The sequence below is a fragment of the Mustela putorius genome, unplaced genomic scaffold (genome assembly GCF_011764305.1).
Source record: "Mustela putorius furo isolate JIRA1106 unplaced genomic scaffold, ASM1176430v1.1 tig00003834_pilon_pilon_pilon, whole genome shotgun sequence".
Taxonomy (NCBI): domain Eukaryota; kingdom Metazoa; phylum Chordata; class Mammalia; order Carnivora; family Mustelidae; genus Mustela; species Mustela putorius.
Genome location: NW_025421987.1, coordinates 59,000,258 through 59,014,351, shown reverse-complemented (window position 1 = coordinate 59,014,351; position 14,094 = coordinate 59,000,258). Strand labels below are relative to the sequence as shown.

General features: G+C 37.9%; 1 protein-coding gene across 5 annotated transcripts in view; it reads right to left on the bottom strand.

Moving 5' to 3' along the window:
• Nucleotides 1-1,253: 1,253 nt before the first annotated feature.
• MME (membrane metalloendopeptidase) overlaps nt 1,254-14,094 on the bottom strand; it is a 97,174-nt gene continuing 84,333 nt past the window's right edge. For all 5 annotated transcript variants that reach the window (XM_004755595.3, XM_004755597.3, XM_013057736.2 and 2 more), the window contains exons 20-23: nt 13,442-13,507; nt 10,367-10,462; nt 9,978-10,054; nt 1,254-2,443 (exon numbers count right to left, since the gene is read on the bottom strand). In XM_004755595.3, the coding sequence (XP_004755652.1) occupies nt 2,344-2,443; nt 9,978-10,054; nt 10,367-10,462; nt 13,442-13,507 (339 nt within the window). In that variant the 3' untranslated portion in view covers nt 1,254-2,343. The remainder of the gene's footprint in view (nt 2,444-9,977; nt 10,055-10,366; nt 10,463-13,441; nt 13,508-14,094) is intronic.

The following is a 14,094-nucleotide window of genomic DNA, read 5'->3' as shown; positions in this document are numbered from 1 at the left end:
CACTTGGGTGTACCCCTTAGTCCCAGGAAATCTGACATTTCTAGACACAGGAGATCCAGGCATTAGAAAGGCCTTTTCTTTCTTTTTTCCCCAGAAAATTTCACTCAAGTCCTTCCATAAAGGATGGGAGACAGACGTTTTAAAGAGTGGGGGAACTTAGTATCTTTTCGTAATTTATACTAGTTGTTCTTCAGCTGCTCTGACAGGATAGAAACTAAATGATTCAAAGACAGTTGTTTATTTCAGAACTGGACACTCCTATTGCTCTAACCACCAATCTTACTTGTGTTTTCAGTTTCTTTAAGGAAATATATCCATAAGTAGAATCTGAATTATCCATAATAATGGTAGCAGTGATATAAGAAAAAGATAAAGCTATCCATGTCTAGTTTAAAACTGTATTTTCAATATTTATAATAAGTTGATGAAATATTTGTGGAAATGAGCTCATTAAAATCTCAAGTTAAGAAAGATAGGTAAGTGCAATTATGTAGGCTCATAACTGCACCATTTGTAACAGCCCCAAACCAGAAGCTTCTCACATGCCTATCAACAACGGAATGGACGAATAACCACACAATAGGATAGTATTGAGTAATGACACTGAGAAACCCATAGTCGAATGCAACAATACAGATGAATCTCAAAATGTAACACTGAGTGAAAGAAGCCAGATACAAAAGAACACATGCTCATCGATTAAAACTAATGTATGAAATTAGGAGTCAGGACAGTAGTTGTCCTTGGAGGAAGGAAGTGGTGGTTGGAAGTACTAAGGACTAAGGCACTAGTAATGTTTTGTTTCTTAAAGGTGCTGGTTGCAGGGCTGTGTTCAGCCAGAGAAAGTTCACTGAGCTGTAACTCATGTTTAATGAAACTTTTGTGGATACACTATATTTTCATAACTTTTAAAAAAGGTAAATGGGCATTTTTCAAGAAGCAAAAACACAAAACATATTTTGAAGAGTAGTTCCCTCATTTTCATTTTTTTAGGAAAAAAGGGGAAAATGCCTCTTTTGTAAACTATTAATCAAGTAATGAAATTAACCAAACGAGACAAAAGGACAGGGAAAGAGAAGGAGATAAAAGCCTCAAGAGATAAATTCCTGTCAGGGACTAGACAGTGTCCTCCCCGAACTCTATGTGAGTTAGGGTTTCAGAAGCAGTCTGTGTGAGGTGGGGAAGCCTCCCATCTATATTAAGAAATGCACTTTCCAAAGCTAGACAGCTGGCACAACAGGCTTGGTGAATAATGGGCTTATAATTTCAATTTATTATCAAAATATTTCCATCAGATGACACACCTGAAAAGATAAGAAGATGCAGAGCTCCACAGACGCAGTGTTGTCCTTTTATCATAGCCCTCAGGAACAGAGTTTATTTTGAAAATCCCGCTTTAGACAACTGTCCAATGACAATTTTTAACCCAGAGTTTGTGCTTAAAGCTTTTGATCAATATGATTGATAAGTTTAAAAAGTCCCAAATCTTCCTGTGTACATCACTTTACAGATCTTGGTCCATAACTATTCATCTGTCTGAAACGTCAGTATTACATGATTACTTATAATAATAATTACTTAGTCATAAATGTAGTTAATAATTAAATATAAAAATTATTATTTATACATTACTACAAATCTCTTAAAAAGATCAAGTTTTGAGAGAGAGAGAGCTAGAGAGAACAAGAAATTGCTTAGAAAATTGCAGGGAGCCCCAAGAATCTCAGTATTGGTGAAAGCAGGTACAATGAAAACCAGTTTCAGACATTCATTTTAGCCCTAAGAGTAGCTTAAAATAAAATGATCTCAGAATGAATAACTGATGATTGGCAAAATTGGTTTAAAAATTACTTTAAGTCCCAAGGCCCCAAGATGTATAAGAATTCTTTGGAAGAGTTCTGTAGGAGCGAAATATTGCAAATAAAAGTAAAGATAAGTAGTTAGGCAATGTGCTTTTAACCCTCATGTCACAACTGTGCTGTTGGAGCCAACTGTATGCTTCAATCTCTTTAACTTCCCTTTGATTAGAAATCCCAGTCTACATCGAGTGTTAAACACTGTTTTCAAACTGGCAGATCATATGAAAAACAGAAATGAATGGTAATATCTTCAGAGATCAAGCATTATTTACACAGTGAAAAGTGATTGATTTGATAGACACCGGACCCCCCCTCCTCTCTCCACACCTTTTCCAGAATAACCTAACTTCATTTCTAATATGATGCTCTGTCATCTCTGTGAACTAACCCCATGTAATTACAATGACCTCTGTGGATAGAGTTCCCCATTTCTGTGGTGTTGGCCACAGAATCTAGCCAAGGGCCACACCGCTTTTTCTGAAGATCACCAAACTCGGCATTTCTTTTCTGGATTCATGTATGAATTCTTGCGGCAGTGGAAGGCCTCTGAAAACTCGGGGGAGTTCTGCAAAGTCCCAATAATCCTGTGAAACAAAAAAAAGTCATTGTCAGCATTTGATACTTAGGCCTATGCCATGTAGGAGCTCTACAGAATTTCTTCATGTAGGCCTATCAAGGGAATTTGGAATTTACAGCCTGAGAGGAAAAAAAAAACATTCTACTCATTAACAGAATTTTTAAATGGACAGGCAACAACGTACAGGAGCACAGATTTTGAAGACTGTGTGGCTTGAAGCCTGGTTATGAGTTGTATTTATTTAGTGCCTCTGTGCTTCAGTTTCCTTTCCTGTAGGATGCATATAATAGTAACCTGCATCTTACTGTTGTCATGGGGGAGTTAATTTAGAAACACCCTATGCATGTTGTAAAATAAGTGAATAGTTGATATTCAGAATTGCAGTTATTAGAAGAGGAGTTTGGTCAAAAATAACATCACGATTTTTCAGTACATCTTGGAGGGCTCACATGATAAATATAATAGACTTTAAATAGATATTTGTTGATCTGATCTAGTAAGGAAGATCATTCTTTTCTTTTTTTTTTTTTCCAAAAGAACTTCATAGGTACCAGAAACTGGATTCAGCCTGAGTTAACTGGAAAGGGCTGGCAAAAAGTCAACATCTTCTTATCTCTGACCTCAATGGGCAAAAACAACACTGACTGACCCACTGTCGGCACCAAGCAGCATTTGAGAGGAGAGAGAGGTCAGTACAATGATGCAGAAGTCATGTTTTCCCATAAACCCCAACCAGCTCCCTTCCTTCTCTTTCAGCTGGGACCATCCCACCACACCCACCTTGGGTTGAGAGGAAGGACAGGGAGGCAAATAGACGAGAGTGGTGGGAAGACCTTGGGCAAGGGACAGGAGAGTATGTTCTAATTACTGAGCTCTCCATACATGGCAGGTGTGCTAAGTATAAATCTTGGCAATCTTATCTCCTCTGACCCATTCTCCACACAGCAGAATGATCTCTAAAGTTTAGGTCAGATTCCCTAATTCCCTTACTTAAAAATTTCTAAGGGCTTGAATGAAATTCAACTCCTCTCTATGGTCTCCAATGTTCTGATGGTTCCAGCCTACCTTCTCGGCCTCCTCATAGTATGTTTCTCTTCCTGTTTCTCATCAGGCTCAAACTACACGGACCTACTTTACAGCCATCAAACCAGCCATTTCTTTCCCTCTTCAGGGTCTTCTGTTCCTACGGACCAATACCCTGGAAATTACTGCCAAATGACTCCATGATCTACTCCTTCTCAGCTTTCTTGCCTCTTCGCAAAGGCTTTCTTCAAAGAATGTCCTAATTAGTTCCTCTCACCAGCAGTAGCCCTATCAGTTCACAGTGATTTGTTCTCCTTCTTGACTTTGTGACATCAGCTTACACTGTAATCGGAGAGCAAAATCCTGTGCATCTCTGGCTCCCTGCTGCCCTCCACGCAAAGCCTCACACAGTGCTTTGTGTATTGTAGGACTCAGCACATACTTCCTGAAGAAACGAGCCTGTCAGCTGGTCATGGTGATTACAGATATAGGAGGAATAGGACATTACGAAGAAAAACACTGCTTAGCATTTTTGTGTTTATTTGCTACTATGGACCAACCATGAGAAAAAGCAAACATTTCTTTTCTTTATCCCCATTCCAGGAAAGACCAATCTGTATCTAATTTCTAAAAGTCAGACTTCACCACATCAACCATCTCTCCATTCCCAATATCACAACTCCCCTATCCTTCAGGGAGAATGTAAACTTTTTGGTTGCATGGTTATTTATTTATTTATTATTTTATTTTATTTTTTTAGTACTCCTATAGGAGTCCTAAAGATTAACAGGAGTCTTCCTGGTACGGGAGTGTTGAGGTGGGGTGGGGGCCAGATCTCTTAATCCCCCTGAGATGGAGAAGACAGACCCCCCCCAAAGGTGAGGAGGGGCCCAGAATGGTGGGTTGTATGAATGACAAAGACATGCTTCCCACTGTGAGCAGGGCCCTGAGAAGACCTCTGAGAGGATGGCGAGTAATATGGGGCAGACTGAACTTCAAGGGCAGTGGTTCCTGAGGCCCTTGCCCATGACCACCAGAAGGAAATGAAGCTGCCTGACTTCAGATGAAGCCCTTGAACTGCAGAGATATCAGCAGGGCCATGGCAGGCTGGAGATAACTGGAGGCTAATTCCCTAGTTTCTGGGTCTTCGGATTCCCACACAACCCTAAAAAGGAACACACTGAAAACTACTGAAATGTCTTACCTCCAAGCTTAGGGTGGGAGCTTGGAGATTGAATTAATTTGCTATAATAATGATGATGATGATGATGATGATGATGATGTGTCATTTCTTATATCTGAAAGCCCAAGAACAAATTCACTTGATGCTTGGTCAAAAGTGGTCATATATGTAGGAACAAAAAGACTTTTTTATTTTTAGTAATCTCTAAACCCAACATGGGGCTTGAACTCACAACCCCAAGATCAAGAGTCCCACGTACTACCAACTGAGCCAGCCAGGCACCCCAAGGAATAAAAAGATTTTTAAATATCAGGAATTTGTATTGGTCTTTAGTCTGTTAAGTTTCTAGACTCATGGACTCTGAGACAGAGAGAAACCTTGTTTCTTTTAATTCAATCCCCTTCCCACTTCAGGAAGCCCTATGTGCTGGCTGAGTGACAATCATCACGGCAGTCTGACTTGTTCCTCAAATGGAGCAATAAGCTCCTTGATGGACAGGGAAAGCATCTGGGATCTACATACTGGAAGAAAAGCTCTTTTCTGTTTTCATTTTATTAAACTTTTTTTTTTTTTAAAGGATTGTATCTTAGATATAATCATATGGGGACAAGTACTGCAGTAAAATGTCCAAACCCATGATTTAATTCTACATTTGTTAAAAAAAAATGAGGGGAATGGAAAAAAACAAAACAACCCACACACCTCTAAGAAGGGATGTCTTCACAAAGCACCCACGGCTGTTAGCCATGTAGCAACACTCAACCTAATGCACACTGACCTCTCCATTTCCGTTCCAGCTCTTCTCTTTCCATCCAAAGGCTTCACCTAAGATCACTTGGTGCTGAATAATTAGGTCAACCATGTACCAGGACTTCACTGACCTTCCTAGGATTCTGATTACTGTCTTATTGTTTACATTAATTCTTTGGGTGGATGACATAAATAATCTATTTCAGAAAGTGGATACATTATTAATCAAATGAATCCCTTATCTTAAGAGTGGGGTCATATTTCATTAATATTACATAAAAGACTTCCATGAATTTCATGCTATATGAAAACTGTACAGTGTTTGTGTTTATAATAACAAAAGATAAATGACTTTTATTGGTTATTTCTTAAAGTGATTTACTTGAAATTTTGACTTTATTATATAAAATGTTTTATTGTACTGTTGTTGTTTATTCCCTTGGCAAATAATCACTTGTTTTAAAAACATCTAAGGGATATGGAGCTGAACTTCAGCTGACCAAGAAGACTACTCCTGATTATACTTAACTGGATTTTTAAATTACTGAAGGAGCTTTTTGCAATTAATTGGTCTTCTGACAACCCTTTGTTACTTCTTTTAAATGAATGACTTGGTTACAAGGTTAACTAGCTGCATTCATAAATATACTATCCAATCTTTATCCCTGTTTTTCATGATTTTGTTAAAGGAAGGTCCCATTGATCAGCACATGCTCCACTATAAATTCACAAAGAAACAAATGCCTGAGTGGATTCCCAGATGTGATCTGAAGATTAACATTTACAAAATATCAGAGACAATGTTAATATTTAAGGCAAATAGAGGAAACATTAGTATTTCAAAGAGAAGATTTAGCATACACATACTAACTAATGGAATAACAGGGAACAGAATCACCATATTACCAGAATATGTCTACATAACACACCAGAAAGAATATCTTACAAGTACTAGAACTTAAGCTGTGGAAAAAATATCTTGTTTTATTAGTGGTGTTAGTTCTATGAAGTCCCCTTTTATTCTGAATGGAAGATAATATTGAGCAACTTAAGCATCTAAATGAGCACTACTTTTACTATTTAGTATACATTGGTATCACTTTGTCCCTTTGGACATGCTTTAAAAAATGTATCAGACCCTTATATACTGTTGAGAAGTATTACATCTGGATAACTTTAGAGACACATCTGTAGATTAGATGGCCCATATGAGCACAACAACCATTCCAAGTGGGGACAGCGAACAGAAACTGAATTTCCAAAAAGAAGTCATTTAAATTGTGAGTTCAATTTCTAGCACATCAAGGAGAAATGTTTTTATTTTAAACACTAAAGTTTTAGAAGTTTATCTGAAGTACATAAGACTTTAGGAGGAATAAAACAATTACAGCTCAGACCTAACAAGTGGTTTTAGAGATTCAGCTTTATGTCGAGTATAATTTGCCCTCTGTTTTCATACTGTGGTATTCAGGCACAAGGTTACAAAATCTCTCTCTACTTCAGAAATGTTTCTACACAAGCCACTATGCACAATTTCTCAATAGCAATTCAGCGTCTATTAGATTTTAAGGCTCTTTAAAAAATATGTTTTACTTTGTACAGCCAGGAAGCAGCCTGTTTCCAAAACTAAATGTAACCTCAACCTTTTGCCAAGGAAATCCCTTTACCTCCAGAGAAAATAATAATTTCCTTGACAAAAGGTTGGCATTCCATTTACCCTTTTTAAAAAACAACACATACTTTTCATACAATAAACAAAAAATAATCAGAGGCATCTCTTGCACCAGAACAAAGAACGTTATAAATAAAGCCGCGAATAATTTTACATATTTTATAATAAAATAATAGGTATTTTTACAGAGAGCAAATTTTATGTATTTATAATATAGTTGTTTTCAGTTTAAAACTGAGGGTAGAAAACAGTTACATATTTACCTATATATCATTTAATCAGTGATCAGTTACTGACATTCTGAATTATCCAGACGTAAGAAATGGGCACAAAAATCCCCTGACTCTCAGGTAATAAAAACTGTTGCAAACTCCATATGTTTACTCCTGGGGATTCTTATTCTGTTCAGACCTTTTTTTTTTTTTTTAAGATTTTATTTATTTATTTGACAGACAGAGATCACAAGTAGGCAGAGGCAGGCAGAGAGAGAGGAGAAAGCAGGCTCCCCACTAAGCAGAGAGCCCAATGTGGGGCTCCATCCCAGGACCCTGAGATCATGACCTGAGCCGAAGGCAGAGGCTTTAAGCCACTGAGCTACCCACGTGCCCCTGTTCAGACCTTTCTTATCTAAAAACAATCCTAGCTCTAATTTTCAAACTTATATATATATAATATATATATAATATATATAATAAATATTTTTTCTATATTAACACTAACGCTCTTAACTTGCAGGATAATCCTAATGTAAAATATCTAGAAAGTGAGACACAGAGGTTAAATAACAACTTATAAATGGCAGAGCCATGGGTGGAACTCAAGTGTTTCTTACTTCAAAGCTTGCATTCATTTTTCTTCCACCATTCAATTATAAGGATCTGCCTCCTGAGCTAATCAGAATGAAGGAATAGGATGGCAAAAGGCAGGCTATATAGTAACAGAAAAGAGAACGAGGGAAGAAACAAACAAACAGGAAAACCCTAATAAAAAGCCAAAATGAAAAGTCAAAAAAGCATCACCATATCCCTACTGGTGGCTCTTTAGTGTAGAAATAAATAGCTCTCCACAGTCTAGCTTTTGAGGATCTCTCTAAGCTAATAAATACTAAAATGCCAACTAATAGTCATAGCAATAGTCTGTGTCATTAAGAAAAAAATGGTGGGTTTTGTTCAGGATACAGTGTTAATAAAGCAATAAGGCAGAAAATGTATTTTAAACAGAAATTTTAATCCAGCGGTTAAGGTAAAAATGTTAATACTCAAGGGACAAGTTTTAGTTATCAAAAACTTCCAATCTGCAAGCCCCATTCTCTCAGGATGTACCAGGTATTATAATAATATTACTTACACTCATTAGGTTTTTGCACATATATATGCTTTAGCTCATGAGGCTATAAAGGGAAGAGCTCTGACCAATTAGACTGTGATCATGGTTTATGTGAGCTTATAAAAATTGCCCTCTGTGCTTCAGAATGAGATTCCCCTATTTTCTCATCTGAAGACTTCAGTAAGGAAAAAGACAACTTCTAAAAATGAAAACAAAAAGTTACTTAGATAAACTGCAATGGGAATTAATCCAGTGACTTTTGCTGCTCATTATCTAAAAAGAAGTTAATTTGACTTTTCTAGCAAGACTGAATTTACCTTGGATCACATACTTAATGGGCGTACAATAAGCAGTTGTTGAATGAATGAAATTTGAAAGAACGGTTAAGGCAAATTCTAAATGATGGTGATTACGATGGTGATACTAGAACAGGCTGAGTAAACTCTTTAATTTGTAAATGTGCTCTTTTATTGTTTCATAATTGAATGTGGTTTTTCCCCAGGAGTGAATGATCCAGGCAGTATGTGTACATTCATTTTAGGAAGGGCTTTTAAAACTCAGCCCATTAATTCTCTTTTATTCTCAAACTGTTTTCCAAACCACTCTACGAAATTTTAAGTTTGTTTTTTTAGAATTCCTGCCTGAGAAGTATTGTTGATCAGTAAATCAGTGATGAAATGTTAATATTATGTGGGAAGGGGGAGCATTAATAATTCAGTCCTAAATTGGATACACGGGGATCCAGGATTTAACACTGGAACAATGGTTAGAGTGATTCTCTTTCGATACAATGCTCTCTTAGATTTTCTCATCTCCAAAGGACTTCAGATCTCTTCAAACTCAACCTTTCACTCTACAGAGCATTTCTCTCCAGCATCCTTGATGGGCTGTCCTCTGACCTCTCTGCTTCAACGTACTCTCTTCTGGAGTTCTGGGGATAACTATGTTATGTTGGAGAACCTCTAATTAAACCACATTTCTCTTGGGACACCTGGTGGCTCAGTGGGTTAAAGCCTCTGCCTTCAGCCCTGGTCATGATCCCTGGGTCCTGCAATCGAGCCCCCGGGCTCTCTGCTCAGCAGGGAGCCTGCTTCCTCCTCTCTCTCTGCCTGCCTCTCTGCCTATTTGTGATCTCTGTCTGTCAAATAAATAAATAAATAATCTTAAAAAAAAAAAAAAACCATGTTTCTCTTTATACATTGAACGGAAATCTTTCTTTGGAAAGGCTACTCATTGGTGCTAGGCCTCAACTTTTCATAGGCTCTTAAAAATGTCTTTGTGCTAGCTTTAAATAGGGCCACTATTCTCAGGCAACATCTTTGTTGGAATCCATCAAGCACGAAGCATAGGTCACGTACATTCTGAGGCTAAGAGCAGTCAAGGTTCTGCCTATGTAAACATGACATTTATCCTGCTGTGTTCTGTTGATCCTATCCATGACCCTCAAAAGGAAAAACAAACAAACAAACAAAAAAAAACCCTGGTTTTCCAAATTTTACAGTCAGAGTTACAAAAAGCTAATTTCGGAATGTGGAAGTAATGGAATCAAATGTCGGAACAGTTGGACTGCTGCTCAAATCCACGCACCTGAAATTCCCTGGACTGTGAACATCTGTTTTAATGGAGTTGACAGCATACTCTGGCCTGTAGGTGCCACACCACACCTAGGGATAGGAACAGAAAAAGGAACTTAGTGTGCTTGGGTTCCGTCAAAGAGTATTTGTGTACGAAAATTAAATTGGAATTCTGCATTTCTCAACCATTTACTCTTCAAATAATGTTCAGTGATAGGCAACCAAGAACATAATTACCATTAATATGAGCTGATAGTGTTTTATAAACAGTAAAAGTCAGTCACGTCAAATGCTCTGCCACAACTGATTAAAACAAGAAAACTCAGCATGCAATATCTAACTAACTATGAAATTGTAACTCAAAATGATTTTCGTATCTATCAATCAAGAAAGATACAATACCTGGGCAAAGTTCAAGAAGAATAATTGTTTGTGGTTTAGGTCAAGTCCAGGAAGTAATTTTTCTTCACCATTCTTTTTAACATAATTCTGATAGGCCTAAGCAGTTAATGAAATGGAAACATGATGATTATAATTTTCTAAATTCATGTATAAATATGTGCAAAAGACCATCCCACCCCCTGTAATAATCTATTTGCATATGGCAACCTACAACTGGTTCATGGATTAGAAAGAAAACCAGAATTTATTTACAAATGCTTTGAAAATGTCAATGATCAGAAAGTGTCAGTTGAATGAATGGATCACTTATGTAAATGATAAAAAAACTTATCTAAACGTCATTCTATAGATAGATGGATAAGTCTTGCCAGGTGGAAGAATGAATTGCCAAGGAAGTCATTCTGTAATTGCCATATTTAGCTCAGTTACTACTCTTAGCAAAAAAGATTTACTCCTGACTTTGAATGATTCATGCCAAAAATCAAGGGATTCCTTAAGATCTCTTAAAAATTAGTATCCTATGATTCTAAGCATGAAGATGAGTAATTGTGGTGGCACCCCAGAAGACAAGGCAAATGGACTAACCCTCAGTTACATTAGGAAGAAAGAATTTAGGTCACTTGGATGTCAGAAAGTGTCTTTAATTCTTAAGGCTCTATGAATACTATTGAAAAATGCAGTTTTCTTCTACTAAACATATTTAAGGAATTTACAATAAACTTTCTGAGATGTGTTACTTCCAATTTAATACAAAGGAAAGTGATCAATTAGATAAGCAGAAGATATATTTCATGTCCTCCTCCTTGCCATTAACACAGATTAATTGAGTCTCTATTATGTAAAGATACTAGGAACATGGGGAAGACTTGAGCCTGCTCCCTCCTGGGAGCTCACAATCTAGCAAAGGGGACAGGGTATTAGATGCTATGATTTCATGTATAAAAAATTATAATTTGCCGGGCACTGGGGTTGCTTAGTCATTAAGCATCTGCCTTTGGCTCAGGTCATGATCCCAGGGTCCTGGGATGGAGCCCCACATAAGACTCCCTGCTCAGTGGGGAGCCTGCTTCACCCTCTCCCACTTCCCCCTGCTTGTGTTCCCTCTCTTGCTGTGTCTCTCTCTGTCAAATAAATAAATAAAATCTTTAAAAAATGATAATTTTCGTCATTATAGTAAGTCTGTACTTGTTTTAGGTGAAGATCGTCATGGAAGTACCATCAATGCATTTTTTATAGCATTTTTACAGCAATGATTTTTAATCCGTCTGAATTTTAGAAATAACTGCGGGAGAATGAACAGTGCCCATGCCTTCCACTTCCAGGCAAGATGAGTGAGAGGGACTGGATTCACCTTTCTGCTGCAACAACAAATGATGGGCAAAATATATGTGCATGACACTGGACATCAGGCATAAAAGAGAGTGATTGCTCTGAGATGGTAAACAAATAATTTAAGCCCTATAAATGTCCCAGCTTATTGCCTTAAGCATTTCCAGGCTACAACACAGGGAAGGGAAACTCAACTGGAGCCCAAGGGACTGCCTGAGTTGAGAAGGAGCTGAGAGTTCGAGGACACCAAGGAGAGGGTCCTAAAGAGGAGAAAGCTGTACAGGACAAAATCTCTAGAGATCAGATGGGCACCTCAAGATTCACCCAGTAGGTCTTGCCTCAGCAGTGGAGAATAATTGTCCCTAGACTGAGCACTACCCTAGCCCCTCTAACAAGTTATAAAAGCAAGGTCCAGAAGGATCAAACCATTTCTGAGGAATTTAATCATGTCCAAGTATAAAGCTCAAGAATATCTGTAGGAAAATAAAAGTACCTAGCATCCAACGAGGTAAAATGCACATTGCCTGGCATTTAGTCAAAGTATTGCCAACCATTCAAAGGAGCATCACTCTACCAGGATTCTGCTGGGACTCACTCTTTTGTCAACTTTGTAGGCAGTTGAATCTTCCCAAACTCACACTTTGATCATCCATGGTCACTGCCAAGTTATGGGCTCTACCTGTCATCTCTCCCACAATGCTCTGAAGCTTACCCTTTCCTGGCCCAACCACTGCCTCCTCCCCTCTAATCCATACACTTCTATGGTGGGCAAGTAATCTTATAACCTCATCCACTGCACAGAATACTCCATCCGTCCTTGTCTTAGAGAAGCCTGGTTTTTCCTGGGGCACGTGTCCCCTGTACCTTCTCAAGCAGATGGTGTTCATTATTCCAAAGCAGATGGTGTTCATTATTCCAAATGTCAACTACCTCAGCATTGGAAGAAACACTCAAAACTACCCTCACTCCTTGTTGCTTCCAACACCATTATTCCTCTACTCATTTGTGAAAATCCCTACTTTTTTTGTGCACATGGCATCAACTAGACCATCTTTTAATCTCTGCTCCAATTATCAAATAATGACATATTTTATGGAGGGTTCACAGCTGTGTCTCTAACACTGAGAATAGTGCCAAACACACAGTAAAGTCCTCAACAAGTATTTGTTGAATCCAAGAATGAATGAAAGGCTAAATGAGCTTCTAAGGGATGTTCCATCGATACACTCCGTTGGGTGTAACAGTTTGGATGACCAGAAGGCCGTGTGTTGGAGCTGTATCACTTCAGTCTCTCACTGGGTCATTGTAACTGGACTGTGGTTATCGTCCCAAAGATTGCATCACCTGCTGTAAAACTGAAGGTCCTATTTAATACATTGGTCAATGACTGAAAAATCCTTTCGAGGAGGCCCCTTTTATAAAAAAAAATAATATTTTAGAGCTCATTTCTTAGAAAAACGTTGCTTCCTCTGTGGAACTTGCATGCCTCCTCATTTCTGCTGATATAACATTCCAGGTTTCCTCTTCTCAGCTTCTCAGAAGCCTAGACTGTTCAGCTCAGTCATAACCATACTGCTTTTTCTGGCTAGCACACTTACAATCCCCTTTTCCCACGTGTATTTTCTACTTTCTATTCGTTGTTTACTGCCTACATTATATGTGCCTTTTGCAAAAGGCTTTAAATGAATGATTAAATAGGATATTATCACTCCAACCACTAAAATGGGAGAAAGTGTTATTACTCACTCTGTATGCTTGGCCAATACCTCCATTATCAGCAATATTTTCTCCCAGCGTATTAATTCCGTTGAGCTGTTAAGAAACAAAAGATGCTTAAAAATCCTTACCTGTATTCGGATTGTTAAGAAGGCATCAATAATGCACTTAAGACTGGATTTGTCCATTCTTTAAAAAGTTAAAAACAGAAATCCCATATGATCCAATAATTTCACTACTAGGTAATTACCCAGGGGAAATAAAACTACTGACTTGAGAAGATATATTTATTTACTGCAGCTTTACCTTAGCTAAGTTATGGAAGCAACCTAAGTGTCTTTGGATAGACAAATGGATAAGGAGGAAGTGAAACACGTGTACACATATGCACAATGGAATGTTATTCAGCCATAAAAAGGAGATCGTGCCGTTTGAGACAACGTGGATGGACCTAGATGGTATTATGCTAAGTGAAATAATTTAGACTGAGAAAGACCAATACCATATAGCTCCACCCATAAATGGAAACTTAAAAAAAAATGAATAAGCAAACAAAAAGCAGAATCAGAACTATAAATACAGAGAATAAAATGATGGCTGCCAGAGGGGAAGGGACTATGGGGAGGGGCAAAATGGGTGAAGAGCAGAGGCAGATACAGGCTTCCAGTTATGGAATGTGTAGG